The 17337-nt window shown below is 40.6% G+C and overlaps 1 protein-coding gene across 3 annotated transcripts in view; it reads left to right on the top strand.

The window, feature by feature from the left end:
- clcn6 (chloride channel 6) overlaps window positions 1-17337 on the top strand; it is a 216841-nt gene that overhangs the window by 62033 nt on the left and 137471 nt on the right. For 2 of the 3 annotated variants that reach the window (XR_011962701.1, XM_072586434.1), the window contains exons 19-22: window positions 4277-4434; window positions 6627-6783; window positions 10123-10230; window positions 12216-12341. Coding sequence is in view for 2 of the 3 variants with exons in the window: in XM_072586434.1 (XP_072442535.1) it covers window positions 4277-4434; window positions 6627-6783; window positions 10123-10230; window positions 12216-12341 (549 nt within the window). In the remaining variant the exon portion in view is untranslated. The remainder of the gene's footprint in view (window positions 1-4276; window positions 4435-6626; window positions 6784-10122; window positions 10231-12215; window positions 12342-17337) is intronic. The other variant, XM_072586435.1, reaches the window with a different exon arrangement.

Below are 17337 nucleotides of genomic sequence, written 5' to 3'. Positions count from 1 at the left end.
CAAAATATACCCAAACTAGTGGACAAAATAAAAAGACTGCAGCTTCACAAATGAAGCTAAATATTACAAATAATAGTTTGTTTAATAGAATCTGTTCCCAACATGGGACATAATTAAACTGTTACATAAATTTGAAAATAAACTTGTCAATTTCAAATAACTTTTGAGAAAAAAACCCAAAAGAATTGAGGATGCTGAAAATCTGAAATGCAACAAATTGCTGGAAAGTCTCAACAGGTCTGGCAGCATCTGTGAAAAGAAATCAGTTAATGCATCGGGTCCAGTAAACACCCTCCAGAACTGATGGTAGCTAATAATCTTTGAGACTTCGACACAAACCACTTGATTTGAACATTCTTGGGTTTATTGGGACTACCTGAGTTTCGAATATCTCAGCTCTCAAAATTATAAGGTATCTTCAGTTCTGTGCTGCGCTAATCACAAGGCAGCTTGTTACTTACTCTGTAACCTGATCCAGATGAAACTTGGGACTTTACTTCAAGTTAAGCTCAATGCAGGAAAAGACTTGCATTTCTATTGAATCTTCCACAGCCTTCAGGTGTCCGAAAGCAATTTGCAGCCAGCTGAGTGGTTTTCAAATACAGTCACCGTTGCAATGGAGAAAATGTGATAGTGAACCTATGCAGAACAAGATCCCGCAAACGGCAATATGATAATGATCAGGCAATTTTTTTTGTGATTTGGTTGAGGGAAAAGTATTGGTTAGTGCACTGTGCAGAACTCTCGTATTCTACTTCAACCATCACTCATAGAACCAGACAGAGCAAGGCCCTGGTTTAGTATTTTATCTAAAAGACTACCTCCAAAAGTACAGCATTCCCTTTGTACAGAGCTAAGAGGGTCAGCCTGGGTCATGTGAAATGAACTTGACCCCCTGTCTGCCTTACTCAGATAGCCTCGTGACCCATAACTATGGTTGCATAGGTTTTGAATAGCTTATATACTTAGAATAGATTTAGAGTTAAGGCACTGGAACAAAACTGGTCTAAAATTTTTGTCCTTGTACCTTTAATGCCATACAATATCTGGGAACAGACAGCAGCGGAGAGAACGTTAATTAAAAACAAGTTTTAAAACCAAAATTTAGAGGTAGGTTTTAATATTTGGAAACTTTTGGGAGAGGTAAGCAGGGACCCAAGTAATAGCAGTACATTTTAAAAAGATGTACAGGAAAGGAAGTTTGTAAAATGCCCAGTAATTAGGAACTATCAAGAGTAAGAGTAGGAATTTTGAGTAGAATTTGTTTTTGTAACCAAGCAAAAAGTACTAACAAGAAAATAAAAAACAGTCAATCATCTGATCCTAGTTAGACATTTAAATTCCCTTTTAAATCGCTGTCACAGTTCAGCCACCACTTCCATGCTGGCAGACTTAAACGAGTCAACGGAATTTCACTCTTAGAATTTTATTCCTTGCGTTTAAATCTCACCACAGAGCTACCCTTTTTTATTTCCATGTTCAAGTTCAATGACATTGCCATGACTGAACTCCTCTCCCATCAATATCATGTGTTACTGTTGATTTAAAAACTTATTGAACCAGTTGTTTAACTATTGCAGCCAAGAATAGGTCAGAGGCTGGGGATTGTACAATGAGTAACACACCCCTTGACTATTCTGAAGTCTGTCCATATCTACAAGATGCTGTCCACTTGTCTGAATGAGAGCAGCTCCAGATGCTCAATTACCTTCCTGAACAAAACAGCCTGCTTCATTGACATCCATCTATCACCTTAAAGGATTTCCTGCCCCCGTGACTGACACAGTGACAGGCATGTGTACGATTTACAAAATGCATGATAAAGTTAAGACACTCTTTTTCTCTCCCATATACCCCTCACATTCACACCCAAGCACGCACCCACTCACAGACTTATACTCCGTCACACTGTACCAAGCACGCATCCACGCAAACGCACACTCAGTCACGCACACTCACATATTCACATGTACACACATACTCCTGTAAGTCTGTGGGGTGAATTTGTATTTGCAGATACCATTCTATTTTGCTCAAAAAGCATTCAGTTTGCAGGCTGTCAATCCATGTAACATTTTAGAAATTCCTGCTTTTGAAATAGAACCAGTCTGACTCAACATTGGGATACAGACAGACTCTAACCTCACATCTTTAATACATTGTCTGAGCTGAGATGTCACTTTTTAAAAATAAAACCTTAAATTATCTCGAGAATGTGACTTAAAAGAAGTTCTGGGATTTACATGTTAATGAACCGAAACCTGCAACCCATTCTCAAAGATGAAAGACTTAACAGCAATCTAGGTTTGTTCAGTATGCCGTTTCAGTTGCATGACACTGTCATCTTTTGCTACAAATTCTGTGTCTTATGGTCCTGCTCCACAGCTCCCTAATGAAGGAGCAGTGCTCTGAAAGCTAGTACTTTCAAATAAACCTGGTGTTGTGTGATTTTTAACTTTGTAAACCCCAGTCCAACACCAGTACTTCTGCATCAAAAATGCACAACAGCATCATGCACACAGTCATTTGACAATACAGAACTCAAGTCTGGCAATAATGACACGTTCTATTGAAGCTTTTTGTCTTGCACTCGTCTGGACAATTTGCAAGAATGTCAATTCAGGGGAAAATCTGCATGAGAGTAGAGTGCCAATTGGTTGAAGAATGGATTCAGGTAGAGACGTCGTGATAGAGAATGCAACCATTAATGCTGATTGATATCAAACTGGCAGTCTGTATTTAAATTGGTTGACTCTGATTGGACAGGCATTGTCCTAAGAAATGACCATACACATGGCTGTCATCTGTTTTGTTGATGCAGAAATAATGCACATGAAAGCCATCCTGTGGGATAATGGCCATACTGATAAGATTTTCTTTCTCACTAAATAATCACACAAACTCATGAATGGACTTGAGTCATTCTTCATCCTGAAAAATGCTCATGCTACCTCAGGTTACCCCGAAGGGTAATCCATCTTGAAAGTTTGATCAGGTGAGGCTAATTGTTTCATGCTGGAGAAGCAACATGAGTGATATTTTCCACTAAAAAGATTCTATGTTCAAGTCAAAAAGGTGTTCTATCTATCTCACAAATGAACAATGTGGTTAATGAATTTTAGTGTGATGCCAGGTGTGTAAACCATACATCCCAAAGACTGGTGGATCATATGACATAGCATATTGGTCGCACCAAGCAAAGTACTTTCTGTATCCAAACAGCCTTATGCTTGCAAAACTCTCAATGCAGTCTTAAACTTTCAATGTAATTCTGACAATTACTAGTCAATTAGCATAAATAAGTACATTCTCTATGGTATTGCCTGTACCAGTTAGAGTCCACTTTCCAACCAATCCAGTCCCCTCATGCAGTATAATTCACAAGAATAGCAATTCAAGGGGAAAGCTAACATTTGTTAGCTTTCCCCTTGAATTGCTATTCTTGTGAATTGTCCTGATGACTCCAAAATGACAGGTTTTTTTTTCTTACATTGCAGGCATGCATTGCCTCCTTTGACAGCACCTTTGAAACCCATGACCAATTCCACCAAGAAAAGCAAGGGAGCAAATTCAAGGCAACACTGCCATCTGCAATTCCTCTTCTTAGTCATGCTGTCCTTACTTTGAAATATATCAACATTCCTTTACTGTGGCTGGCTGAAAAGCCTGGAATTTCCACTTGAACACTGTTCTAAGAATATCTACACCATAAGGACTGCAGCAGTTCAAGAAGCAGCTCACCTCCACTTTTGGGCATTTATGAATAGGCAGTAAATATCCTTGCCAATAATGCTAACATGCAATGAGCAAATCAAAAAGGAACACATACAGCCCCTTGAGATTGCGCTCCTCCGATTCTGCATTGCCTCCAGATTTTCGTCATCCACGATTTCTTTTTCAGCTTTCTGTTACCCTATTCTCTTAAATCACTCCATAAACATTTATCTGTTTTTCTCCGTTAAGAAATTTCTTAATACCTGGCTTTGACTGCACTTTTTTGTCATCTGTCCTGATATCTCCTTATGTGGTTCAGTATCAAAGTTTGTTCAATAGAGATCCTGTGAAGCACTTTGAGATTATTTACTATGTAAAGATTCTATGTAAAGACATTTTGATGATATTGGACATTCTGCCATTGCTGGTTGCATAATTAACTGCAGAGACCTACTTGTGTACACGACACCTTGAAATATAAGTTAAATTGCAGTTGAGCATGATCCTGGTTACCTTGTTGGTACACTTGGTGTTGGGCTCACATTTTATTTGTTTGCTGCAGAAATCAAGTATCCTGACTCGAGCTGGGGAGCAACGTAAGCGGAGCCAGTCAATGAAATCCTATCCCTCCAGTGAACTGAGGAACATGTGCGATGAGCTGGTGACAACTGAGGTTGCTGAAAATGGAGAGGACATGTTGCAGCAGATGTTGGAACGCAGGTTGGTTCATGCACTTGTCAGTCTTGGTGTTACCTAGTTAGTGTATGGCTTTAGTGAATGCTTTCACTATTTGAGCTGCACGTGATTTTATCATGCAGGTCAATAGCCTGTGATTGATGTGCTGTGATATCTGCTGTTGTATTTTGGTGAGTTGCAGCTGCTCCGACTGCAGCTTATCCAGCATTCTGAGTGAGAGGAAATCTCATCTCAGGGAGCAGTGGGTACGGTAGTATTCTGGTTTCTTACTAATTGATTATCCAGAGGCCAGGAATGATGATTAGGGACATGTGTTTGCGTGCCATAACAGTATCTTGGGGATATAAATACAATGAATTAAATCTGAAGTAAAAAATTAATACGATAATAGTAACCATGGATTTTTTTTTTAAAAACCAATCTGGTTCATCAATCTCCTTTCAAAAAGGAAGTGTGCCATTCATACTTGGTGTGAGCTGCATGTAAATTCAGATCCATGACAATGGCTGACTCAGCCGCCTTCTGAAAAGGTCTAAGCAAAAAAAATCCAAATTGTACTCAAGAGCAACAAATGCAGACCTTGCTTGTAACCCATTCACCTTGTGAATGAATAGAAACGAATGGTGATACTTGGAAAATGAGCTTTCCTATTTTTTTTTGCCCAAATGTCACTAAGAGATTGTATACTAGGGCTTGAACAGATGTGATCTCTCCCTTTCCTTTTTTCATTCCAGGGAATTGTAGAGGAGAAAAATGTAACTTTAACCCAAACTGTTGATAATGTTTGGGGTTCTCTAACTGTCTGACACTTGCACTTATTATAGTAACTGGTAAAACCTAAACAGCTTCAAGTTCACATTGTATAGTTGCCATCTTTGAAGGTGCAAGAAATGGTGCAGATCTGGAGTTGGTGAAGTGTTTTTTATAATAGAAATTGCTGGAAAAGTCCAGCAGGTCTGGCAACATCTGTGGAGAGAAATCAGAGTTAACATTTTGGGTCAAGTGGCCCTTCCTCAGAACTGATGGTAGATTGGAAACTGTCAGTTTATATGCAGAAGATAGGGTGTGGGGAGGGGGTAAGGAGTAAACAATGTTTGGGATAGACCCCAAAGAGACAAAAGAGCAGTAAAATGGACAAAGGAGTGGATACCAATCTGGCAAGGAGAGTGAATAGCTGGGGACTATTACTGGATAACAATGAGTGGTGTGTAATAGCAGGCTATGCGCTCACAAGGCCTGGTTGTGGGGGTTTGGGTAAGGACATGGGAGAGTTCAAGCCCTAAAGTTATTGAACTCTGTATTGAGTCCAGAAGGCCCCAGGCAGAAAACGAGGTGCATGGGGGCCCGCAGTCTTCTTCTCTCTATCACTATGTTGTCATATAACTTACTATTACACACCATCCATTATTAGCTACTAACAGTCCCCATTAGCAGATATTCACTCTTCTAGCCAGATTGTTATCCACTCCTTTGTCTGTCTAACTGCTCTTCTCTTTCTTTGGACTCTATCCCAACCTATTGTTTATTCCTTCCCCCTTCCCCCTACCCTATCTTCTCCATATAAACTGACGTTTTCCTAGCTACCATCAGTTTTGAGGAAGGGTCACTCAACCTGAAACATTAACTCTGATTTCTCTCACATGTTGCCAGACCTGCTGAGCTTTTTCATTTCTATTTTTGTTTCTGATTCACAGCATTCACAATTCTTTTGGTTTTGTTTATTGTAATGCTGGATAATGGTCTCTATATAATATTTGGTGATGGCTGTTACTGGAAAATTGAGTGACAATGTAAATAAGAAGCGATTGTGACCCTTCATCCTGCATCCTTTCAAAATGACATTAGTATGAAGTTTTAACCCAATGGGCTATAACAATTTTACCGTTGCTGAAATACGTTTCAAATAATTTTTAAATGTGTTAATTAACTTTCTGAAACTGTGGTGGATTAATGGTCATGTTCATCTTCTAGGTTATTGGCATTTATGTAGGATGAGAAAGTGAGGCGAGGAAATGTTTTGGTGAATTGGAACTCTAATTGGTATTTGAATTTTATTTGACTGAAAGCCTGTTATTTTAATGGGCACATTGAGATATTTGAACTACTTCCTTGTTTGCACTGATATTTGAACACAAACACTTACATGAATTGCAGCTGTCCTGTTCACAGTTGTACAGTTGTGCCCATTCAGTCACTTATGCCTTCCTCCCCTACAGACATCCCCCCTATCCAAATCTTTATCCAGACCAGTCTCCCAGTGAAGAATGGACAATGGAAGAGCGGTTTCGACCTTTGACGTTCCATGGTCTTATTCTGAGATCACAGCTGGTTACACTGCTTGTGCGTGGGGTTTGCTACTCAGAGACACATTCAGTAAGTTCCTTAAAATATACTTATGTTTTTTTTATTTTTCTTAAAGTCATTAGTTTTTTTGTGTGGATAGAGGAGGTACATGTTTTGATGGGTAATAATATGACTCCCAGTGCCAGCAGTTATAACATGCTCAGGACAAGTATAGCATAGGCTCGAAGACTCAAGTGCTCATTCACTTGATCTGACAATATCAGTGGGAAGAGAAAAAAAGTAATGTGTCATGTCTGTGCCCTGACTATTTCTAGTATTTTGTTTTATTTCTGATTTCCAGTATCTGCAATATCTTGTTACTGTCATGCATTTGGAATTGGACTGAGGCAATCTGATTGGTTTAACTGAATAAACTTCTGCAGAATTCCCACTAAGGATCCCATTTAAAGAGTAAATAGTGATCTTAGAGACTGACTTGAATAATATTTATAGAAAACTACACTCATTCTTGTGATCCAGAGCAAATCCAGAGAACACCACAGGGAGAAATTAGGATGCACTTTGTAAAATTGAGAAAAAAAAAGTTTCTCTGGTGCATTTACATTATTTGGGGTACAAAGTAAATTTACCAGAAGAATTGTGATAATAATGAAGGACAAGCAATGAACTTGTGAGAACTGGCATTTGAGGACCCTGGTATTAGACCAATTGAGGACAGAGAACGTGTAAGGAGCATTGAGGTAGCAATCAAAATATTTGCAATTAAACAGATACGATATGGGCAGATAGGTTATTAGATCTTAGAAGGGACTGTCCATTGAAAGAATGGCAACAATAAGGTGCAGATACAGAAACCTAGTGACCAAGTTAAAGACAAGATCATGAAAAAAGACAGATTTGTAGCAAGATTTGTGGGCGGCACGGTGGCACAGTAGTTAGCACTGCTGCCTCACAGCGCCAGAGACCTGGGTTCAATTCCCGCCTCAGGCAACTCTCTGTGTGGAGTTTGCACATTCTCCCCGTGTCTGCGTGGGTTTCCTCCGGGTGCTCCGGTTTCCTCCCACACTCCAAAGATGTGCAGGTCAGGTGAATTGGCCACGCTAAATTGCCCGTAGTATTAGGTAAGGAGTAGATGTAGGGGTATGGGTGGGTTGCGCTTCGGCGGGGCGGTGTGGACTTGTTGGGCCGAAGGGCCTGTTTCCACACTGTAAGTAATCTAAAAAAAAAAATTTTTGGACAGTAAAAACATTAGAAATAAAATTATGTAGCTCTTGACATTTATTGAATTGTCGAGCTTTGCTGTAATGTAATATGGCTGAATCTAAAGCTTGTTATTGAATTTAAGTGGTTTGAATGTGTTCAGAAAATGTGGCGTAGCCTGAGATATCAGGAATTCCTGGGAGGTTAGGTCAACTTGATCATATGGAAAGTTTAAGAAGATCTATATGATAAGCTACTTTGGATTAATGTTGTCACTGTTTGAAAGCAAAGCTTAGGAACCAGCACTAAGTAGGAAGGATGATCTCTTCTGAGAAGAGAGACTTTTTTAAGAGGAGAGTTAATCTAATGGATAACTTCAGTTAATGATGCATTTTTATATAACCCAAATAGCTGACAATTGGTAAATGATAATGACAAAAAAACTGCGAATGCTGGAATCCAAGATAACAAGCAGCAGGCTGGGGGAATACAGCAAAGTCAGGTAGCATCAGGCAGCAGAGAAGTCGATGTTTCAGGTGTAACCCTTCAGGACTGGGGATGGGTATAAGGGGAGCTGCAGATAAATGGGATGGGGGGGAAGTGGGATGGCAGGGTGGTGAGGTGGGAATAGGTGAAGGCAGGAAGCGGGTATGACCTGGTTGGTCAATGGGAGGAATGAATCCAGTAGGTGGCTGAGAGGAATGGAAGGGAGGGGGAGGGGCTGGGAAGGGAGTCATGGGATGGGAAGGGAGGTTATTTGATCGACAAAAAAGTTGCTGATGCTGGCTCCAAGGTAGCGAAGCAGGAGGCTGGGAGAACACAGCAATCCAGGCAGCATCAGGAGGTGGAGAAGTCATAACAATGAAACTGCAGATGCTGGAATCCAAGGTAGATTGGAGAACAACACCCCATCTTCCACCTGGGAGCCTGCAGCCTGGAGGACTCAACACTGAGTTCTCCAATTCCAAATAACCACCCATCCCAGCCCCTCCCCCTCCCGTCCATTCCTCTCAGCCACCTCCCAGATTCATTCCTCCCATTGACCAATCAGGTTGTACCCTCCACCTATCTCCACCTCACCACCCTGCCCCCCCCACCCCCCCACCCCCTTTATCTGTAGCTCCCCTTACATCCACACCCAGTCCTGAAGAAGGGTTACATCTGAAACGTCAATGTCTCCTCATGATGTTGTCTGGCTTGGTAAATGATAATGGCTGACTGCTTCATGAACCATTTGTCAGACAGCTAGGAAAAGCAGCTGATCTTGACTTGGTATTTGTGAGTGACTCAGACAACAGGCAGGAAATGGAGGTTGTGGCATCTTTGGGAAACAATGACCACAGAATAGTCAAATTCAACATGATCTGGGATTCAGAAACCAGGAGCCAAGAATATAACTTTAAAGGGGCTAATTCCAAGAGCAAAGTAAATTTGAAAGGGAAGTTGGTTCAGCAGCATATCAGTGAAAGCCAACTGTAGCATTTTTAAAACAATAATGTTGAGCATGCAGGAGAATAATATATTTAGTCGGGGTATACGCCATGAATGATGCTGAAATAGTCGAAAGTGAAGGTAAAATACTCAGTCTTACACAATTAATGTGTTCAGCCAGTGCAGAGCAGCAATTAGAAAAGATGAATGCTGAACTATGTTGCCAGCATTGAGTATGTCAGACGAAGCCCTAATCAAACTATACAGATTGCAGTCTCTGACCAGACTGCAACTATGTCTAAATCTAGTTCCTTAGGTACAAGGCAAACATTGAAGAACTGGGAAAATGCAGGCAAGAACCATGAGGCTGATCAGTGCAGTTCCAGCTCTGAGATGAGCATAAAATTTTATTCTGAACCTTGAAAGCAGGGTTCTGAGAGGAAAGTTGGTTAACAGCATGGGAAGACTAAATATGCAATAACATTTCAACTAACCAGCTACTAAGACAAGGAAACACTGCCTCAAACTAATAATAGGCAAATTTAGGAACACATTTGGAAGGTTTATCATTGAGAACAGATTCCAAGGTAGCAAGAGGGAATGGAAAACCCCATAATCCTCAGAGAAACAATTTAATGTAGCAATGGGGCAAAAATGGAATTGTGTTGAGTGGATAACCTAAGAAGTTCCCGATATTCCCACTAATCAATAATGATTATGTGTTGGTCATTTCTTTTTATCAATTGTCACTTCAGTCACGTTCTCACTGCATTCCAGAGTTCCACCCAACCACGACTATCCTATTTGGAGATGACTGAAGATTATCCACGATATCCCGATGTTCATGACCTTGACCTGACCCTCCTCAACCCACGCATGATTGTGGTAAGTCATTGTTGAAGCTGTAGGTACAAGCGGATGAGGGCCCAGCAGCTGTTGTATCCGATTAATTTTTAACAACAGGGCACAAAGAACTTGGTCTGACTTTGCAGCATTTATGTAATATTGGGGAAGAGCTGTGTGTTTGTGTGCAATTATAGGCACATACACCCCTCCCATTTCTACTCCTGTTGCTGTTATTTTTCATGAGAATCTGTTTTTAGCCACTGGGAAGCCCTAGATTCTCAACAGTAGTCATATTCATGTAATCATGCTCATAAGTCTACAGCATGGAAAATAGCCCTTTGACCCATCAAGTCTATCAGTCAGAAACAACCAGTTGGCTACTCTAATCCCATTTTTGAGCATTTGGCCAACTGCCTTGAATGCCTTGGCATTGCAAGTGCACATCTAAATACTGCTTAAATGTTATGAGGGATTTTTGCCTTTATTACCCTTTTGACAGTCTGTTCCAGATTCCCATCACCCTGTCAGTGAAACAAGTTTTCCCCTCATCCCCTTGAAATCTACTGCCGCTCACCTTAATCTGCATCTGTCGTTTCTCCCTTCACTACGGGGGAAATGATCCTTCCTTTCTTCTCTGACTATGTGCCTTATAATTTTATACATCTCAATCATGTCTCCCCTCAGTTTTCTCTGCATCCAGGAAAACAATCCCACTCTTTCTAATCTCTCTTCATAACTATCATACTCTTTTCATACTATTTCATGCCAAATAGTAATCATTGACCATACTTTATGCATTCGTACTTTGTTAAATTCAGTCTTACTGCAACTTTTCTTGCCTCTATTTGTTGAATGACTATACTGTAAAACTAGTTTAGCCAATCATTGTTCTATCTATTGAAACTTCAGTTGGGTCCTGTTTTGTTTCGCTTTGTTTGTTCTTGAATGTCAGAAGTCACATGACACCAGGTTATAGTCCAACAGGTTTATTTGAAAACGCAAGCTGTGGGAGGGCAGCCCCTTTGTCAGGTGCAGTGAGACGCAGTGAGATGCAATAACATATTCTTCGATGTGTTATTGCCTCCCAAATATTTTCTACTAATTCATTCCTGAATTTCTCCAATCATGTTCCAATCCCTGCCATTGCCCATATCAAAGTTATTCTCCCTGGGCATAAAAACAGTAAACTAGTTATCCTCATTCTTTTCAGCCTATCTGTAGCTTTTAATATGATTGACAACACTAACCTCCACTGCATCATCTCTGAGATCTAGTTAGGTAGAACTGCACATAGTTGATTCCATTTGTTCATTCATAGCCAGAGAATGCCTGGAATATCTTCTCTTTGTGCTGCTGCACCATTATCTATAGGATCCCTATCATTGACTCCCTCCTATTTCTCATGTACATGCTGTCTGTCAGTGACATCCTCAAAAAAACGTACATTCAGTTTCTACACCTTGCTTGAAGATACCCAGCTTGAGCCCACCATCACTTGTAATGCAGGCAATTTACACTTAACAAATTCCAGCAAGTAGCAATGTGATAGTGATCAGTGTGTTTTAAGTGATGTTGAAAGGGGAGTGAACATTGGAGGAAAATCTACCATTCTCTTTGAGTCTCTGTGATGGGGTTTTTATGTCCAAGAGCAAAAGTGATTGAGACAATTGATGTAATATTGCATTTGAATGATAGCACCTCCAAAGCACAACACTCCCTTATTGGAAATTTGCCTATGTTATATGTTCAAATATTTGGAGTGAGACTTCAACTTCTGACCTTTTGACAGAAACAAGAGTGTTGATGATTGAATTATTACAGACTATAATGTGTGTTTAAAAGATTAATATATGTCATTTAGAGTTTGGGAGACAAGGTTGTGATGGATGCTGCCAGCTTGTGGGGTGGGGTGGGGTAGGGTAACATAAAGAGGAGGATAATGATTTTCTTTACAAGTTGCGATCTCCAGATTAATGTTCTTTATATAACCTTATGTTGAAACAGTTGTCTTGCCTCTGCTGTAGGATATTACGCCTTACATGAATCCTTGTCCTTACACGGTCTCGCCAAACACGCATGTGTCTCAGGTCTTCAACCTGTTCCGCACCATGGGATTGAGACATCTGCCAGTGGTCAATGCTGTGGGAGAGGTGAGTTAGGGACGGAGTCATATTATTAGATACATGATTCATGACGGGAGGCATAATTAGGGATGGGGTTGTGTGTGTGGTTAAAATTCCTTCATAGAATGTGGGCATCACTGGCAAAGTAAATGTTAATTGTCTATTCCAAATAGCTCTAGAGAAAGTGATGATGAGCTGCCTCATGAATTGTTGCAGTCTTTGGAGTGTATCTTGGGTACCCACAATGCTGTACAAAGAGATTTCCATGATATTGACCTCGTGATGAAGAAGATATGGCAATGTCGTTCCACTGCAGGGTAGTGTGTGGCATGGAGGAATACATGCAGGTGGTGGTGTTTCCATGTATCTGCTGCCCTTGTGCTTCTAGGTGGTAGTAATACAAGGTGCTGTTGGAGTTGTTTGAGTTACTTGACTGCATCTTGCAGAGTGCATTTTATTGATCAGTATCTAGATGCTGACTTAGGCAGCAAAAGACTTTCAGAGATTTACAAGGATCAATTGTAAATCCATAGTTGAGCACGAATATTAGTTTCCACTTTTCCTTTCTGGATACTTTCCCGATCCAGAAGCACACCCCCACTGTAAAGAAGCCAACTATTTCTTAATCAACCTATTCAAACATGTTATGTCACACCACTGCCCACCAAGGCCAGTGTGGCACTAATAAAACTGAAGGAACGGAATGGAAAACAAAAAGGGAACTAAATCAAAATATTGCCAGAAGAGAAGATAATGTTCAGATGTGTTATGATGCACCTCTGGAGAAGATTGAACTTGAACACAAGTCCTGTTGCCCAGATGTAGGGCCTGTTGCACCGCAAGAGACCGAAAGAACCCTACTTTTAGATATTTCAATATTTTCTAATGAACTTTTGAACATATTAATGTTCAAAAATGTAATCACAAATGTCTGGATCAGGTGGGACTGAACCCAAGCCTCATGGTCCAGAGGTAGGACACTACCACTACATCCCCAGAGACCAGCTTTTAAAAATACAACATTCAATTAACTCAATTAACTCTGAAGTTTATTCTTAAAATTACCTGTGTATCTCACTGACATAACATATTACTGTCGCTGTACTTTGGTGAAGGGAATGAGTATTGAAGGTGGTGGGTGGAGTGCCAATCATGTGGCTGCTTTGGCCTGGATGGTGTCAAGCTTATTGAGTATTGTTGGAGTTGCACACAGTCAGGTACGTGGAAAGTATTCCATCACACTGCTGACTTGTGAATCATAAATGATGGATAGGCACTGGGGAGATGGGATGTGAGTTATTTGTCTATTCCCAGCTCTAACCTATCCTTGTAGAAACAATATTTATGTGGCCAGTCTTGTTCAGTTTCTGGTCATTGGTAACCTCTAGGATGTTAGTGGGGTTCAGCAAAGACTCTGCCTATGAATGTCAGTGGTTAGGTTTGCTTTTGTTGGATTTGGCCATTACCTGGCATTTATGTGACACAAATGTTACTTGCCATGTACCAGCCCATGCCTGGATATTGTGCAGATCTTGTTGCATGTAGACATTGGCTTTGCTATCTGCAGTGTTATGAATGGTGATGAACATTGTGCAATTATTAACAAACATACCCACTTCTGACCTTATGATGGAGGGAAAGTTAAACAGCTAAAGACAGTTGATCCAAAGACATTATCCTGAGACTGAGGTGATTGACCTGTAACAACCAGAACCATCTGCCATTGTGCTTGGTATGAATTCAACCAGCAGAAATTTTCCCTGATTCCTATGTTTTCCCAGGGCTCCTTGACACCATTGTGTTGCAGTAGCTTAGTTCATGAAATAATCGCAGGAACCTCTAAATAGGTCAATGATTATTTTTTGAATGACTGTTGGGAGAGTCCACCCCAGAAAAGGTTACGAGGTCGCAATCTAACTTGACAAGAATTCATCAGATATTTCTACATTGTAAATCAAGTAGACAGTATATTGAATTCCAAGATGGTCTGTTTTAGACAAACGTTTTCTTTCTTCACACATTCCAAAAGTGTTAAGGAGCCAATTACCCATGATGTTGTGGTTCTGTTCGCTGAGCTGGGAATTTGTGTTGCAGACGTTTCGTCCCACTGACATCCTCAGTGCTTGGGAGCCTCCTGTGAAGCGCTTCTGTGATGTTTCCTCCGGCATTTATAGTGGTTTGAATCTGCCGCTTCCGGTTGTCAGTTCCAGCTGTCCGCTGCAGTGGCCGGTATATTGGGTCCAGGTCGATGTGTTTGTTGATAGAATCTGTGGATGAGTGCCATGTCTCTAGGAATTCCCTGGCTGTTCTCTGTTTGGCTTGCCCTATAATAGTAGTGTTGTCCCAATCGAATTCATGTTGCTTGTCATCTGCGTGTGTGGCTACTAAGGATAGCTGGTCGTATCATTTCGTGGCTAGTTGATGTTCATGGATGCGGATTGTTAGCTGTCTTCCTGTTTGTCCTATGTAATGTTTTGTGCAGTCCTTGCATGGGATTTTGTATACTACATTGGTTTTGCTCATGCTGGGTATCAGGTCCTTCGTTCTGGTGATCTCACCATTCCCTATTATCCCAGGTGCCATCTGTCTCTGCTCTGAAGCCTGTGCTTCATTCTCATCCTTGACTAAATCCCATTCCTTTTTCTGTCTTGGTGTGGTACAGGGTCATCCTGACATTCCATTTCCAAATAAGGTCTCAGGGTTCATGCTGGATCAGCCATTTTGTACTTCCATGGAAGTCTGTCTGTCTGCATCAGCATCTGAGCGTGTTTGTGCAGTTTAATTTCTTTTTTAACCTGACAACTTGCTTGTATAAAATAAATGAAAAATAAACATTAAATTATTATTTCTCATGAAGATATCTAAAACTCTACCTCATTCTAATGCTAGCTCGAAATTCATGTGGATTTACAGATGAACTTGTCATATCCAAATTGTCCCCAAACACTTGTTTAAATGTTGCCTTGTTATTAAGGCCATTCACTCTCATCTCATTTCTGGAGTTAAGATCTTTGTCCATGTTGAACTAAAGTTGTATTAGGGTCAGGAACTGAATGACTGGCAGAACACAATCTAATCTTCAGTTAGCAGGTTATTTCCAGTGCCAGACAATAACACTTGCTGATCCTTTCTGTCAATTTACTGATGATAGAAAGTAGACTAATGGGGCAATAATGTAGAACTGCTTATGAAGAAGGGTCACTGGATTGGCACTGTTTTCTCTCCAGAGATGTTGCCTGAACTGCTGAGTTTTCCCAGCAATTTTTGATTTTGTTTCTGATTTCCAGCATGCGTATTCTTTGCTTTTGTTCAGTTTTATTTTCTTTGAGGGGGTGATAATTGGCTAGTTTTGATTAGTTTTTTTTAATAAACAGAACATGCCTAGGCCATTTTTCACATTGGTGGCTAGATGCCAGTTTTGTAATTATTGGAACAACTTGGCTAAGGCTACAGCATATTTCAGAGCACCAGTCTTCAATATGATTGAATATTGTCAGTGCCACAGCTTTTGCAGTATTCAGTGCTTTCAGCAGTTTTTAATATCATGTGAGTAAATTAGATTTAAGACTGGCATCTATGATACTGGGGACCTCAGGAGGAGATGGAGATGGATCATCCAATCAACTGTTCTGGCTGAAGACTTATGCAAATACTTTGGCCTTGTCTTTTGTACTGATTTGCTGGGCTCTCCCATTATTGAACGTGAGAACATTTGTGGAACTTGCAATTTCAAAGTGTTATTTAATTATCTAACAGCATTCATGATTGAGTGTGGCAGAACTGCAGAACTTAGCTGATCCATTGGTTGAGGGATCATTTGGCTCTGTCGATGACATACTGCTGCCACTATTCAAGTAGCCACTTATATACTGTAGCTTCACTAGATTGCCATCTCATTCACCAGGTATTCCTGATGCTGCTGGCATGCCTTCCTGCACTGTTCATTGAAACAGATATTAATATTGGTAGATTGTGAAATAAGACAGACTATCAAGTTACAGATTGTAGTTGAATACAGTTCTGACACTGCTGATGACCTGCAGTGCCTCATGGACTTTCAGTCTTAAGTTGCTCGATCTGTTTGAGCTCTGTCTGTTAATACCACGTAACATGCTGTCATATATCATCCATATCAATTGTGCAGTCGTCATCCCTACAATAGACATGAACAGTCATCTATGACAGTTGGAGTAGGGAGGATGAGGTCAGGAAAATGTTTCCCTCTTGTTGATTCACTCATTGCTTGCTGCAGTGTCTTTTATGCCCCAGCCAGTTTGTTCAGTAGTATGGCTTCTGACTCACTTTTGATGATGGATATTGAAGTCCCCCACCCAAAGTATTTTCTGGTGCTTACTATGATAGGTGCTCCTCCAAGTTGTATTTACTATGTCAGAGTGCGAATTCATCAGCTGGCGCAGGGGTGATAGGTGCTAATCAGGAAGATTCCTTGCCCATTTTTGAGATTTCTTGGAGCCCACAGTCAATGGCCCACAGGCAAATCATTCTGAATGTACACCACTCTATTACCACATCTCGTGGGTCTGTCCTGCTGATGGGACAGACAAACCCAGGGGAACAGGCTCACTACAGGGGTGATGGTGGTCATTTAATAGTTTGATTGGGATTCAGTGGTCAGGTAGGCATCAATGACTCAGTCAGCGTTCACTATATATTCTACTTCTGATTTTGAGGTGCTCATTCCCCAAATTGGTGTTAGTCTGAAAATGTGCTCCACCGTTTTTAACACCCAAGATGTTCAGACTCAAGTGCCTCCTGTTCTGCGTGCTTTGAAATACTAGTAATAAGAATAAAATAAGAACATATGGGATCCCAGCAATCGCAAGGTAACCTGTATTTCTGATGTGTCTACTCTACATACTTGTTAACAAACCTTTTTGAGTTCAACTGAGAGTTGGACCCTTATTTAAAGCTGAGTATGTTGCACGTTTGAAACAAATGATAATTGCAACTAGTCAGACAAATGTTAAAAAGTAACCTTGTGGGCTTTCTATTTTTAATGTGT

The sequence above is a fragment of the Chiloscyllium punctatum genome, chromosome 16, assembly GCF_047496795.1.
Source record: "Chiloscyllium punctatum isolate Juve2018m chromosome 16, sChiPun1.3, whole genome shotgun sequence".
In the NCBI taxonomy this organism is placed as follows: domain Eukaryota; kingdom Metazoa; phylum Chordata; class Chondrichthyes; order Orectolobiformes; family Hemiscylliidae; genus Chiloscyllium; species Chiloscyllium punctatum.
This window is presented reverse-complemented; position numbering and strand designations above follow the sequence as displayed.